The sequence below is a fragment of the Panthera pardus genome, unplaced genomic scaffold (genome assembly GCF_024362965.1).
Source record: "Panthera pardus isolate Hobbes unplaced genomic scaffold, ASM2436296v1 HiC_scaffold_6, whole genome shotgun sequence".
NCBI lineage: Eukaryota > Metazoa > Chordata > Mammalia > Carnivora > Felidae > Panthera > Panthera pardus.
Window position 1 is genome coordinate 104,509,127 of NW_026526991.1, and position 15,503 is coordinate 104,524,629.

At 41.0% G+C, this 15,503-nt stretch overlaps 2 protein-coding genes across 28 annotated transcripts in view; one reads left to right on the top strand and one right to left on the bottom strand.

Annotated features, from left to right (window-relative positions):
- Positions 1–3,062, top strand: part of WNK1 (WNK lysine deficient protein kinase 1) — a 159,657-nt gene extending 156,595 nt beyond the window's left edge. For 12 of the 23 annotated variants that reach the window (XM_053895187.1, XM_053895190.1, XM_053895194.1 and 9 more), the window contains 3 exons: positions 800–826; positions 1,779–1,966; positions 2,473–3,062. In XM_053895187.1, the coding sequence (XP_053751162.1) occupies positions 800–826; positions 1,779–1,966; positions 2,473–2,790 (533 nt within the window). In that variant the 3' untranslated portion in view covers positions 2,791–3,062. The remainder of the gene's footprint in view (positions 1–799; positions 827–1,778; positions 1,967–2,472) is intronic. The other 11 variants (XM_053895191.1, XM_053895192.1, XM_053895195.1 and 8 more) reach the window with 1 other exon arrangement.
- A 2,938-nt stretch (positions 3,063–6,000) lies between these two features.
- Positions 6,001–15,503, bottom strand: part of RAD52 (RAD52 homolog, DNA repair protein) — a 33,506-nt gene continuing 24,003 nt past the window's right edge. For 4 of the 5 annotated variants that reach the window (XM_019464946.2, XM_019464944.2, XM_053895204.1 and 1 more), the window contains 5 exons: positions 9,163–9,359; positions 8,880–9,019; positions 8,160–8,240; positions 7,344–7,559; positions 6,001–6,726 (listed from right to left, as the gene is read on the bottom strand). In XM_019464946.2, coding sequence (XP_019320491.1) covers positions 6,665–6,726; positions 7,344–7,559; positions 8,160–8,240; positions 8,880–9,019; positions 9,163–9,359 — 696 coding nt within the window. In that variant the 3' untranslated portion in view covers positions 6,001–6,664. The remainder of the gene's footprint in view (positions 6,727–7,343; positions 7,560–8,159; positions 8,241–8,879; positions 9,020–9,162; positions 9,360–15,503) is intronic. The other variant, XM_019464945.2, reaches the window with a different exon arrangement.

Below are 15,503 nucleotides of genomic sequence, written 5' to 3' on the forward strand. Positions count from 1 at the left end.
ATATTTGGCTTGTGACAGTTCTTCTCACTTGTGATTGTTTCTGGTTTTCATTTTGATTGTCTCACTCATCATCAAGCTCACCAGTTATTGTTCAAACAGGAAAATAGCCCTCATGCATGTGATACACTTGCTTTCTGGATTCTATTACTGTCACGACTGCCACCCTCATTGCTTGTGCTTCCCACTCTGTGCTTCCCCACCACGGTCTCTCTTGCTTTTCAAGGAAAGCTGTTTGTTTCCTGTGCTTTTATCCTTTTCCACTTGGGTTTCCTGTCCCACAGGAGAACTTACTCCGCCCTTTACGCTGTATGTGCAGTAGCTATCCCCTTGTGGCTCCAGTGGGCCCTCAGAAGTGAGCTAATACACACACTGCAGTAATCCATGTCTTGCCTTGGTGGTAAGAAGCATGTGACCTTCCTCACTCTGCAGCTTCACCTCAGAATTAGCTGTTCCTCTAATACAGACGTGCTTGTGTGTGCCATTCCCAGGGCAGTGGGGTATAAACTTGAGACCAGCAGTGGATTATAAAGGGCTTTTAAATGGCAGAGTTGCTTCGGGCATGCTGCTGTGCTCTGGTGCTGCTTCGACCTGGAAAGCAGGAAAATGGATGCATTTATTTAGCCCCCAGCATTATTTGGATATCTTAAGGCCTAGTGGCTTACAACTTACCTTAGTAGCTTTTATTTATTCTGCAGCAAATGTGAATTCTGGTAAGAAAGTGGGGGGTGAGGGAAAAAAAACAAGATTATGACTTTTCTTTCCCTCTTCCCTAAAACTTGCCTCTTCGAATAATCTTCAGTGTGCCCTCCAGCAGAGCCGAAATCAGGCAGGACACAGACTCCTTCTTCCTTTCTCATCAAACCATAGAAATAGAATTCCTTCATCATAACCTCAAAGCTTCCTCCTTCCCTTTGCACTCCTTCCTCAGCTGAATGTTCCTGTTGCTTCCACATACAAGTGCTTGCTTGCTCTCCTGGGAAAGGGGGGAATGGGTGAGAATCCACAAACCAATTGAACCAATTGAGACTGAGGTCATCTTCAGGAAAACCATGTGTTCCTGGAGTTGAAAGATTCAGGCACACCACAGAGAACCTTCCTCATGACTAATCTTGGTTCTTAACTCATAGGCAACTGGGAGAGATTGAAGCCTTCATTCCTCCCGAGTTTGTTTACAAATTTGTGTGTACGGGTCCAGGTGAAAAAGGTTTTTTGAACCGAGCATGCTGTTTCTTTTATCACCTCTTTCTGTTAAAGAATGGCTAAAGACTGTGGCACAGTATCCACATGGTGTGGGAAGCCCATCTTTTCCTGGGCCAAGCATCTACCTTTGCTTTCCTTTAACTCCTACTTTAACCCTGCCTCAGTGCTCGAGAAATCCTCTTTTGCCCTGCATTCTGCAGCATTCTAGAGCCTCACTGACCATACCACACCTCCCTCATCAGCGTGATGCTGGGAATAGAGTACTGAAACTTACTTTCCGTACTCTAGATGCCATGGGAATGGGCAGAAAGGGGTCCCTCCCCTTTGTGCCTACCACCATCTTGAGTTTTTTAGCCTCATCTGCAACTCCTGAAGAGAACCTGTTTTCATTACCCTCTTATGCCAAAACATTTGGCTAAACAAGACCTTGGAACCTTCCCGTCTTGCATGGCTTCCCAACTCATCCTCTCCCCATTCAGTGGCTTGCCATTCATCATCCTGTGAAGTTTTCCCTCTTCCTGAAGTCAAAACCCAACCTCCTTTTAATGGTTGTATTCTGTTGCTTCTTTTAATCCTAGGGACCAGCAGCACAAATACTGTCGGGGGAACAGTGAACAGCCAAGCCGCCCAAGCTCAGCCTCCTGCCATGACGTCCAGCAGGAAGGGCACATTTACAGATGATCTGCACAAGTTGGTAGACAATTGGGCCCGAGATGCCATGAATCTTTCAGGCAGGAGAGGAAGCAAAGGACACATGAATTATGAGGCAAGTCTGCTTCCCTTCTTGACATTTCCCTAATCTGTCAAGAGTATCACTTAGCACACATCTGAATTCAGAGAGGATATCAAGTACCCAGGCTAGTGCTTAACATTTCATGCCACAGCCTTCTGTAGTAGCTCATGACTTTTAACCCCTTTAGAAACAAACAAAAATCACCCGGTTGCCCTTTTATTTTTCTTCCCTGAATTTCTAGCTCCCTGTTTGTCAACTAAAGTTTTTTCTCCCCCTTTCTTTCGAAGCCTTGAACTACATATGCATATGTACACAAGCACATGACTCTGCCCACTTCCAATCAGAATAGTTATTCTACCCTAACATGTTAAGTATAAAAAGCCGATAATTATTATGGAAGGTTTGGTGCGAGTTTTGGTTTCGCTATACCCTGTAAGATTAGACCAGCCCCAGTCCTAGAATTATATTTCAGTACTACCCATTTCACACCCATGGGTTACACCCACACCGGACTTTACATGTAGTTGTTTTGTTTTCAGGGCCCTGGAATGGCAAGGAAGTTCTCCGCACCTGGTCAGCTGTGCATCTCCATGACCTCAAACCTGGGTGGTTCTGCCCCCATCTCTGCTGCATCAGCTACCTCTCTAGGTCACTTCACCAAGTCCATGTGCCCCCCACAGCAGTACGGTTTTCCAGCTCCCCCCTTTGGCACTCAGTGGAGTGGGACAGGTGGCCCAACACCACAGCCACTTGGCCAGTTCCAACCTGTGGGAACTGCCTCCTTACAGAATTTCAACATCAGCAATTTGCAGAAATCCATCAGCAACCCCCCAGGTTCCAACTTGCGGACCACTTAGACCTAGAGACATTAACCGAGTAGATTTGGGGGCAGGAGATGGAATGCTGAGGGGTGGGCGGGAGGGGGGAATGGGAAAGTAGCCTATATACTAACTACTAGTGCTGCATTTAACTGGTTATTTCTTGCCAGAAAGGAATGTTTTTAATACCGCTTAGAGCCCTCAGAATTGAGAATCTCCCTCCCCTTTCACCATTTATTGGAGTGGAACAAGAGGGAAAGAGCAGCTTTCTTGTGATGGGGCGGTTTCAAACTTAGGCTTTCCTGTTCTCTACACCCTAGCAGAGAATCATTTATCAGAAAGCCACAAGAGAGCTCAGTCAGTGGAAAAACCAACCCCCATCTGGATTTTCAAGTGGGTGGAGCTCTAAATGTTGGTACCCACCCCAAATCCCTTATTCCCTGAAGAATCGAAACAACAACACAAAAAAACAAACAAAAAACCTATTGGGCTCTCTCCTACCCTGTTCCCCCCTCCCTTTTTTTTTTTCTTTCTTTGTTTCTTCTTTTGTTTCTTTCTTTCTTTTTGCTCTTTAGAACCCAGTGAAAAACACCAGGGGACTGAGGTTTCAACCCTTTCTTATGATAGGTCATTAGTGCTTTTAAGCAAATGATATTAGCAGCTTTGACTGCAGCATTAGCAATTAGGAAAAAAAATTAAGTTCCCTGCGGACATGTAACTTTGCCATCAGTTTTGATGTGGAAACACTGTGATATATAAATGTTGTTGGACAACAGTAGTTTTAAGAGTAAAATACGAAAGGTTTAAAAAGTTGAAAAAAAGCAAGCTCTGTCCTTTACTTATTGAGACACTTTAGCTTTTTTCCTTTGTATTTCCATTGTAGTAGATAAATAAATGTGAATGTAAGATTGTATAAATTACTGTACTTGAATACTTCTGTTCTCCCAGTATTGCTTGCTGGATATTTTAGTGCCTTGGACTTCTACTGCTTCTGCCATTAGCACCAACTTCTCATCAGACCCCAAATCAGCAGAGGGCGTGTGAAAGGATAATAGGTCCATGTGACCCCAGCAGAGGATTATGCCAAAGGGAAACTGAAAGAGTATTTTTTTTTTTTCTCTTAAGTCATTCAATTTTGTCTAGAGCAGGTGTAAGATGAGCAGGGTGAGAAGTTAAGTTGACATCAGTGGTTGAAAGCAGAAAGTTCTGTTTCAGGAACAGTGAGGAGGGGTTTCATAACAAAATTGGACAATTTAAAAGATTAAGGGTGGTGTGTGATAAATGAAGAAAAAGGAAGACTAAGAATGGGAGAACAAACTCGTTATGAAGATATGTGATGCCTGGCCTGTGGGTGCCATAAGCCTTACTTGAGCCAGGCTGGAACAGACAAGACCTAGTAGAAATGGCTGAATATAAAGGGAGTGGGGGCTAGTTTTTAAGTTGGGAAACTGATAGTGAAGAGTCACAGATGGAGAAAGTTGCTCTAAGAAAAACTGTATGGATTGCTTTCCTCTTGTTGCAAATGTCTCCTGCATTTCCCAGCTTGGGGTACTGTATTTTGTGGAAAGTGGACCCACATCTGAATTAAGCATTGTAAGAAAGAGTGCTTATTCCTACTCATTTCCTATGTGATGTCCAGATGGTTGCAGAATCCTAAGTCTGTTGTGCCACCTCTTTTTCTAGAATTGCAACTGATATTCTCACATTTTCATATAAACAAATACTCCCCTTAAGTAATAACTGCAACCAATCAGTATTATTTAGTGCTATGCCTAGTTGTAATGGGCAGTTCTGTTATTTTCAGAGCTTTCAGGAAATACTCCTAATTGGCTATGTTTAGATCTCTGTTATCTCTGAAGATGGGGAAAGAAGCTAGAACTCTTAATTTAGGGGGTGCTTCTTTTCACTTGAGTTGGGAAATTAACATAGTGCTGATCTCTGACCCACCTCAACTGGCACATCCCAGGAATCCCAATAGGAAGAGCCTGGTTGGCTGTCCTGTCCTGCCGTTCCTTCATGGGTCCTGTGTTAAGTTAGCCTAGGTCCCAAAGACGCAAATGAGAGCTGAAGGTTTAGGAAAGTAGAAATTAACAGGGGTTCCAAGCCCTACTTCAAAGCTGTTTACTTATTTATTCTCTGCTTAAGATCCTTGGGGAGATGGTAAGAGTAAGAATAGAACAAAGAAGGTGCTGAGTAAATGAGAAACGGACCACCTAAGATGAATGAAACTATACTTTCTACTGGAGGAACGAGGGAACCAAATGCAGCACATTATTTTTTGTTATTTTGGCTTAATTTTGAGATCTCTTCACTTACACACAAAAAGTAAGAACTGGTTTTATTTACTGTTGATTTTTCTTCCCTCCTGTGGATGAAATAACTGAAGCCTAGAGGAATGAACTAGCGCTACTGAACTGTTTAAATTATTTTTGTGTTAATAGTACACTTTGAGTATCTTTTTCCACATTACAAAAATCTTTCTGAATTATAAATGTTTTCCTTACATTATTTAACAATGTACACTGTTTAGAAAAACAAATAAACTAAATTCAAACCTTGGGGGTTTCTCAGCAGCCGTTAATTGTACATTTTGCACTAACTCTGGGTGTTGCGCTTCTTGTAAGATTGCGCTTTGTGCTTCAGTTTGTTACCTTTGTAGACTTATTTAATGAAACCATTCAAATAAACCAAACTTGCTTTTGTTGAGCTGTGGGCTTTCATTTCCAGCAAATTCCCTTTTCATGATCTCATTAGCTCACTTTTGAGTTGTGTACAATTTATATAACTAGATTCCTAACTCCAGGACCTCTTTAGCAGTCCTGAACTAAACTAAGATGCTTCAGAAAAAGAGTTTTTTTCTGATGAAAGTGGTAAGGGTGTCAAAATCAAAAGATGAACATATGACCAAATCCATGTAATAAGAGGTAGTAATAAGGTAAAAGGAAAATCGGGGTAAGCTACATCATCTTCCGAAGGAACAGAAACGGCTGCCTTCCTGTACTTCAGGAATTCCTTGCCGCGGGTTCATAGCTTCCCACAGATGGGTGTTTGATGCAAAAATTTATAAAAGCCACAGCGTGAAGATCAGATAAAAGGCACAGTCCAAGGTACTGTTTTACTTAAAAAGTAAACCTGCAAACTCATTATTTGGGGAGAAGAATTATGAAACATCTGAAACTATATGAAAAAAACATTTTTTGAGATACAAAGCCACCTTCACATGTGAAATGCAAAAATATAAACACCTACTTACATTTTTTGTTAAAAAGAATTTATTTTGCTTTCTTAAAATGCCTTTTCTTTGGTCCTAGATCATTCCCTTGATAAGGAAAAAAACCACAGGACAGTGACTTCATAAACCTATAAAGGAGAGATTATCATAGATGAAGATGGCAGGCTGGATTGATGCAAAGTAGCAAAACCCCACTCTAGTCTTTGTTCTTAGGATACACAGTGTGGTGTGGACAGCAGTAAATGTGGAGACCTAAAGTTCAAAGAAGACAGACATTAACAATAACTTGATATAGGTGGTGGTTAAAGTCCGTGCTTCATAGTATGGCTTATATTGCTTGAAGGCAGGTAGCCACTGATGACTCCTGAAATGCCTATACTTACTAATGTAAGAGCTTAGGAATAAATAGAGAAGAGCCTCAAGAGCCAGAGAGAAGGTGTTCAATCGTAGAGCCTCATCACTGCAGTGTGTGACAAGCTTTTTAAAAGGGCTTTCTGACTGCTCTGCTCTGTCTGCAGTAGGCTCCAACACTCAAATCCTCAGGTAAAGTTCAGAATGAAGCAAGGTAAATCCTTGGAAATAAAGCTCATTCCCTAGGAATGATGAACAATTTCATGACCAAAAAGTAGTTTTCGAAAGTCCTTTTTGTGACAAAGTCCAATGATGTGACCGGAGCCTCAGTTAAGATGGATCCAGTTTCCTTTTCTTCAAGTCTTGGTTCTTGTCATAGAAATCACAGTTTACTATGGAAGAAAAAAAATCATTTAACTACGACTGCCATGATTTTAAAATAAGAAACTGACAGCTAAAATTTGAAAGGCCAGTGGGGCAGCTGGGTGGCTCAGTTGAGCATCCAGCTATGGCTCAGGTCATGATCTCATGCTTCGTGAGTTCGCGCTCACTGCTGTCAGTATAGAACCTGCTTCAAATCCTCTGCCTCACCGCCAACCCCCCCCTTGCTCCTCCCCCATTCATTTGTGCATGCGTGGTCTCTCTCAAAAATAAACATTAAACCTAAAAGATGAATAAAAATTGTTATGAGGGTAGATCTTTGTGTTATCTCTAGATCAAGTTGCAATGCCAAACATGATGGGCCTACTTTAATAGATAAAGTTCTTCAGTCAGTCATGCTTAAGCTTCCTACTATCAAGGGTTATAAGGAGTTACACCTGAAGTCAGGGCCCCCAGTGGAAAAGTTCTGGCGTATAAGCTAGTTATCTTTCATTTTCTTACACTGATATTCCTCTGGCAAAATATTATTATACAACTTCTTAAAATGGAATTCATCATTCTTTCTTTAAAATGCAAAGAATTAACCCAAGTCCTCCCTTCAATTTTTGTTGCTGAACACTCTCGCTACCTGTTATCTCTTGGTTACTGTTGTGAGTTTGGAGTTGCCTGGGTCCAGATTTTGCTTGTGGATCCTGGTGACAGAGGTCCTGTGGGGTCCTATTCCAGGTTACCACCTGGTGTTTCAGGACTGGTGTGGCAGGGGTCTGGAGTGGTTCTGGCCTAGACAAGGGCTTCACATCACTGTCCCCTGCATCTGGATCCATATCCCACATTCCAAGACTGTCTGCAAGGACAGAGATCGTGGGAAAACGCAGCATCAACAAAGAAGTGTTCTCACAAAGCACTGGGAAAAACGTCATAAGAAATTCCATGTCGTGAGTGGACTATGACAGCTTTTGGAATTTCTTTCTCCCCATCCACTAAAAGTATGCCAGAGTTTCTCTTAGGACCATAGATGAGCTGAGTATGTGTTGTCACAACTGCCTGCAGTCCATTACGTGTCCTCTCTTTTTCTAAAACTTTGTGGGGCTATAAGATTAAAATGAGGATTTTTATGTCTCTCTTAAAATGTATTAGTGACTACCAAAAGTGCATTTCATAGGTTTCATTTAATAAGTACCTATATTGGGGCGCCTGGGTGGCTCAGTCGGTATGCATCAGACTTCGGCTCAGGTCGTGATCTCATGGTTCGTGGGTTCAAGCCCCGCACTGGGCTCTGTGCTGACAGCTCAGAGCCTGGAGCCTGCTTCAGAGTCTGTGTCTCCCTCTCTCTCTCTGCCCCTCCCTCACTCACATTCGTCTCTCTCAAAAAAAAAAAAAACATTAAAAAATAATAATAAGTACGTATATTAATGCTTACGTCATTCCTTTAGCTCCTACTGACCTGTGAGGAAGTCTTTCTCCGTGTGTGGTTCAGAAACAGTTATGGGGGTGCTGTGCTTCACAGGAAGTGCTGGCAGTGCTGCTACAGTTCACAGGAGAGCAAACGAGAGAGGACAAAATCAGAATCACTCAGTTGTTGGAGGGAGCACCTCAGAAGTGCAAAGCTGCCTAGAGTTACGCTGGTTCCTAGCACAGCCAATAGGAGATCCAAGATTCCTGGTCCCATTCCTACCTACATACAGATCTGCATGAGGCTAAAATCACGATTCTCTTTTCTTCTCACTAAATTGGGGAGAAAACAAGGTTCATTTCTCCTAAAGCAACTATCCAGTTAGTCTGGGATAAGCCCTTTGTTTCTACTCTCTGGGAAAGACAATTATCTTCAAACAATTTTGCCTCATGTTCACAGACGTCTCAGAAAAACTTTCTAATACGGAGATGGCCAAAGTAGCTGAAAGGGGATAAAAAAAGTTATATACCCTAAAATTTCTAGTTCTAGATTATGTCAAGGCCCCTTTCCTTCCCTGAAAATAGATGAGGGCGTCTTTAGAAATGGGGAAATGCATGGCAGGATTTCACAGAGTCTTAATTGCTTAGACTCTATCCTGACCTGATGTCCTACTGAGTTCTGGTTTGGACGTAACCGTACATACTGGCAGAGGATCAGGCTAGTCCCTCGGGACACCTCCCCAGGGCCTCCGCTCTCATCCTCCTCACACACCCTGATTCTTCTTTTCCACTGATGGAGCAGATAGTTGCACTTGCTGTTTCTCCATTTGTTCCCGGAACTGCTGCTGCAACTGTTTTTGCCGGAGCTTCCGCTGGTACGTGGCATCGCTCTCCATGGCGGAGGCCAGGCTTCTGCATCAGAAGAGCAATAAGGCGGGGCTGAGTTAATGAAGTAAACTCCTGAGGGAGGACACAGACTAGTCTGCTAGCTCAGGAGGTGAAAATGGAGATCAGGAAGACTGAGAAGAGAAAGAGAGGGAACCGAGGCCTCATACCGGGAGCTGCCGGCCTTGTCTTCCTGTTTCACGAGGTGGGGATCATCTGAGCGGCTTGGTTTACAAGGGGAGGTCACCTCCTGTGGTTTCGGGGGTCCCAGAGTCACGTTCTGCCGGCAGCTGCTGTATCTTGCTTGTTCCACAGAGGGTTCAAAATCTTGTCTCTTTGCTTTAGTTAAATCCACTTCAAGAGGCAACTAATAAGGGAAGAAAGGAGGTAAATAACTTCTTCCAAGTGCACTTCCCCTTCCTTTTCCCTGCCTTCAAGGTCTAGATTCCTGGAAAATGATATTTGACCATCCACTATCCATCGTGCCCTCTAGATCCTGAGAAGCTGAGACAAAGGATCCATACTTCGATCTGTGCTTCAACTAACATTTTTAATTATATGGGAGAAGTAAAACAATTTCATTTTCTACTTTATACCTTTCTGTAGTAATCAAATTTTGGTAAAAAGGAATCTTACTTTATGATTCAAGGCAAATGTTCTATATATCCTAATTTGAGTCTTTCGTGGGCAGCTGGATCTGTCTGATGCTACTTTTTGTCTCTTTTTCGTGGAAATGATCACACATACTCCTTGTGGAGGCCTGTACTTTCTCTGGCCTTTCTTCCAGGACTTCCCCCAAAATACAACACTCCTCAGTACAACACTCACAGGTTGCTGCGGCACAACTAAGTGTCCTTCAAATGACAGGAGGAAGAAGACTTGGAAAGCACTGACGTCTCCCAATTTAGGGTAGTTCCTGCATCTCACCCAATGTGAGAACTAACTGTACTTCATGGCATTTGGCAAAATGTTCTACTTCCAGGCCCTGAGCACTATAGAAACCCAGAGCTTTTCACTTGGGAGAACTGTCTCGATTCATACGGATGCTTATTTTAATAAAGATAATCTGAGGGGCACCTGGTGGCTCAGTCAGTTAAGCGAATGACTCTTGATTTCAGCTCAGGTCATGATCTCACGATCGTGAAACTGAGCCCTGCATTGGGCAATGTGCTGTGGAGCCTGCTTAGGATTCTCTCTCTCAAAAAAATAAAATTTTTAATTAATAACCTGAAAATAATTTCATTACATTATGAAATTTCTAATCTACATTGGAAAGTAAATGAGTAGGTTAAAAATAAAAGAGCTTGGGGCACGTGGCTGTCTCAGTAGGTGGAGCATGCAACTCTGGATCTTGGGGTCATGAGTTTGAGCCCCACAATGGGTGTAGAGATTATGTAAAAATAAAAATTTTTAAATAAAATAATAAAATAAAATAGCATAGGCAACACAGATGAACACTGAGGACATTATGCTAAGTGAAATAAGCCAGTCACAAAAAAGCAAGTATGTATGATTCCATGTACAGGAGGTACATACTTAGAGTAGTCAAAAAAACGAGGCAGAAGGTAGAATGGCAGCTGCCAGGGGCTACAGGGAAAAGGAAGCAGGAAGCTACTGTTCCACCGTCAGTTTGGTAAAAAGAGAGTTCTAGAAATGGACAGTGGTGACAGCTGTACAACAGAAGGAAGGTTTTTAACACCACTAACTACACCTAAAATGGTTAAGATGATAAGTTTTGTTATGTATATTTTACTACAAAAAAAAAATGAACTTTGAAAAAAGTTTGAAAGACTGACTCACAATGCTAAGTGCTGCCAGAGACCTGAAACAGCTGAAACTATAAACCACGGTGCAGGAGTGTATGTTAATACAACCACACTGAACACTGGAAAGATCTAAAATGAAGCACATGCCTATTCTCTGACCCTACCCAATAATTCACTCCCAAGATAAATGGGTGTGTATGCACCAAAAGACATCTAAGAATGCTAACCGCAGCCCTATTCAAAACAACCAAAAACTACTCCAAAACTCCGTCTATTAGACAGAATGGGAAAATGAGCTGTGCTGTATTCACACAATAGAAAAGTATACAGCAATGAAAATGCTACATGTGACATGAGTGAATCTCACAAACATGTCAATTGAAAGCCAGACACAAAACAGTTCATACTGTTTGATTCCCCAAGGTGCAAAAAGGCCAACTAACCTATATTGTTAAAAGAGGTTTTCCTTAGTAGTGATGAGGAGGGGAGAGCTTTGCAGTCACTGCAAGGAACACTATTGAGGCTTCTGGGACACTGATAATATTTTGATTTGATTTCAGATGGTTCTGTGGCTATGCTCATCAAGCTGAACATTTATGATATGTGTACTTTTCCACATGTTTATATGTACATGTTAACACTTCAATGGATTTTTATAAAGCACAAACTATACAATTTCATTTATATAAAGTGCAAAAACAAAAAAACCTACAAGACTGGGGCACCTGACTGGCTTAGTTGGTAGAGCATCCAATCCTTGATCTCAGGGTTGTGACTTTGAGCCCCACATTGGGTGTATATTACAGAAAGAGAGGAAGAAAAGAAAGAAAAGAAAAAGAAATGAAAGGGAAGGGAAGGAAATCTATGAGGCTAACAGAATAGAGAAGTCTGGACAGTAGTTACTTTTCAAAACAGAAGTCAAGGTAATGAATGGGAGTGACAAATAGGGGCTTTGGGGTACTGGTAATGTTTTTTTTATCTGGGAGATAAATAGCTGTGTTCACTACTAAATATTCATCAGGCTGTGCCATTATGAATTATACAGTTTTCTGTGTATAATTTGTACTTCATTTTAAAAATTCATTTAAAAACTGGGGCACCTGGGTGGCTCAGTCGGTTAAGCCTCCGACTTTGGCTCAGGTCACGATCTCACGGTTCCTGAGTTCAAGCCCCACGTCGGGCTCTGTGCTGACAGCTCAGAGCCTGCAGGCTGCTTTGGATTCTATGTCCCCTCCCACCCCTTCTCTGCCCCTCCCTTGCCTGTGCTCTGTCTCTCTCTCAAAAATAAATAAACATTAAAAAAAAAATTTTTTTTTAATTCATTTAAAAACTAAGAGTAAAAAAGAAAGGGAGGATGTTAGCGGAATGGTAGACTCAGAAGCTCCATGGGCCCTTCCCCTAGAGACACTGAGTTACCAAGATACAAACTAGAATACCTTTCTGAGAACCCCGGTGACCAGCTAAGAAGCGACAGGCCACAAGCCAGCATAAAACCAAGACAAGATTCCAGCAAAAGGGGTAGGAAAACTCCTGGCATTTTGCGTGGCCACTTGTGCCCCCGCCCCTGCCCCTACCCAGCAGTGAGTAGCACAACCAGGAGGAAACCTCACGTACTGAGCTCTTCCTCTGGGATGGAAACAAAGGAATAGACTGTGTATCCAATGTTGTGGCTTGTCTAGAGCTGCCCATGGCATTGCTTTCTGTCTCACCTGACTCAGCACAATGATGGGACCAGCAACAGAGTTTGAAAGCCACTAAAAACAGAGATGAGCACAAGAACACCTTGGAGCTACAGTTATGCAGTCAGATGCCAGGAGGAGAAAGAGATCATAAGAGGTTTGAGAGGTCCTAGAACCTCTAGGTGGGCCAACTGGTAAAGTTCTTCCCCTGCACAAAACCAGTACATAAAGACTGGGACTGGTGGTTGTTTTCTTAAATGCCACATCTCAACAAAAGATCATATGGCATTTAAAGAAACAGGGAAATGTGGACCAAACAAAGTAACAAAATAAAACTCCAAAAACAGACTCTAAAAAAAATGCAACCTATAAACTGCCTAACAAAGAATTTAAAATAACTATCATAAATGCTCAATCAGCTAAAAGAGAACACAGACAGCTAATGAAATTAGGAAAATGATGCATGGATGAAATGAGAACATCAACAAAGAAAAACTATTAAATAGCAACTAACAAGTTCCAGAGCTGAAAAATATAGTAACAGCTGAAAAATTCACTAGAGGGATTCTACAGCAAACGCGATCTGACAGAGGAAAGGATCAGCCCACAGGAAGACAGGTCATTTGAAATCATCTCAGAGAAGCAAACCAAAGGAAGAATGAAGAAATATGACCAAGCTTAAGGGGGCCTATAGGACACTTGTCACACTATATATTACAAGAGTCTCAGAAGAAGAGAAAGAGAAAGGGGCAGAGAAATTATCTGAAGAAATAATGGGCCCAAAACTTCCAAAATCTGAGGAAAGAATATGTATAAATTCAAGAAGCCCAAAGACGCTAACTAAACTAAACCCAAAGAGGCTCACACCAAAACACATTATAATCAAACTGCCAAAAGTCAAAGACAACACACTAGTTACAAACTACCAGAAAGAGAAATTAAGAAAACAAACCTATTTACAATTGCATCAAAAAGAATAAAATACTTAGCAACAAATGAACCAAGGAAGTAAAAGACCCATACACTGAAAACTACAAGACGCTAATGAAGGAAACTGAAGAACAAATGGAAAGGTATTTCATGGTATGGATTAGAAGAATTAATATTGTTAAAATGCCTAAACAACCCAAAACAATCTACAGATTCAATGTAATACCTATCAAAATGCCAACGGCATTTTCCACAGAAATGGAAGAAACAATCCTAACGTTTGTATGGAACCACAAAAGACCCCAAATAACCGAAGCAATATTGAGAACAAAGCTGGAGGCATCATGCTACCTGATTTCAAACTATATTACAAAGCTATAGTAACCAAAACAGTATTTTCATAAAAACACATAGATCAATGGAAAAGAAAGGAGAGCTCAGAAATAAACCCGTTTATATGATCAACAAATTTATGACAAAGATGCCAAGAATGTACAATGTCAAAAGGACAGTCTCTTCAATAAATGGTGTTGGAAAAATGGATAGCCCATGCAAAGAATGAAACCAGACCACTATCTGACACAATATACAAATATACTCAAAATGAAGTACAGACATGAGTGTAAGACCTGAAACCATGAAACTCCTAGAAAAAAACACAGGTGATAAGCTCCTTAACACTGGTTTTGGTGATGACTTTTTGAATGTGACACCAAAGCAGAGCCAACAAAAGAAAAAATAAACAGGCGGGACTATATCAAACTAAAATGCTTTTGTATAGCAACAGAAACTGTCAACATGAAAAGGTTACCTACTGCATGGGTGAAAATATTTGTAAATGATGGAACTGGAGGGTATTATACTAAGCAAAATAAGTCAGTCAGAGAAATACAGATACCATATGTTTTCACTCATATGTGGATCTTGAGAAACTTAACAGAAGACCATGGGGGAAGGGAAGGGGGAAAAATGTTACAAACAGACAGGGAGGGAGGCAAACCATAAGACTCTTAATACAGAGAACAAACTGAGGGTTGATGGGGCGTAGGGGAGAGGGGAAAGTGGGTGATGGGCATTGAGGGCACTTGTTGGGATGAGAACTGGGTGTTGTACGGAAGCCAATTTGACAACAAATTATATTTTTTAAAAAAATTTGTAAATGATATAATCAATAAGGAGTTAATATCCAAAATATGTAAAAAACTCAATAGCAAGAAAATAAACAATCCAATTAAAAAATGGGAACTGGATCTATATAGACATTTTTCCAAAGAAGACACACAGATGGTCAACAGACACATGGAAAGATACTCAACATCACTCATCATCAGGAAAATGCAAATCAAAACAACAATGAGATATCACCTCACACCTGTCAGAGTGGCTATTATCAAAAAAATAAAAAATAAGCGTTGGCAAGGATGTGGAGAAAGGTGAAACCTTGTGCACTAGTGGTGGGAATGAAAATTGGTGCAGCCACTGTGGAAAACAGTATGGAGGTTCCTCAAAAAATTAAAAATAGAACTACCATGTGATTCACCAAGTCTACTTCTGGATATTTATCCAAAGAAAACAAAAACACTAACTCAAAAACATATCTGCTCCCCATGTTCATATGGAAATAACCTAAGTGTCCATCCACGGATGAATGGATAAAGAAAATGTAGTACACATGCAATGGAATATTACTCAGCCATAAAGAAGGAAACTTGCTATTTGCCACAACGTGGATGCACCTCAAGGGCATTATGCTAAGTGGAATGAGTCAGATAGAGAAAGACAAACATTGTATCTCACTTATATGCAGAATCTGCAGGAGAAAAAAAAAAAAGAGCTCATAGGTACAGAGAACAGATTGGTGGTTGCCAGGGATACAGTAGGTAACAGGCAAAATGGGTAAAGGGGGTCAAAAAGTATAAACCTCCAGTTATAAAAATACGTCATGGGAATGTAATGTACAGTATAGTGACTGTAGCTAATAATATTGTATTGTATATCTGAAAGTTGCTAAAAGAGTAAATCTTAAAAGTTATCATAAAAAAATGTATAACTAGGTATGGTGATGGATGTTAATTAATTAGACTTATTATGTCATTCATTTCATAACATATACAAATATCAAATTATTATGTTGTA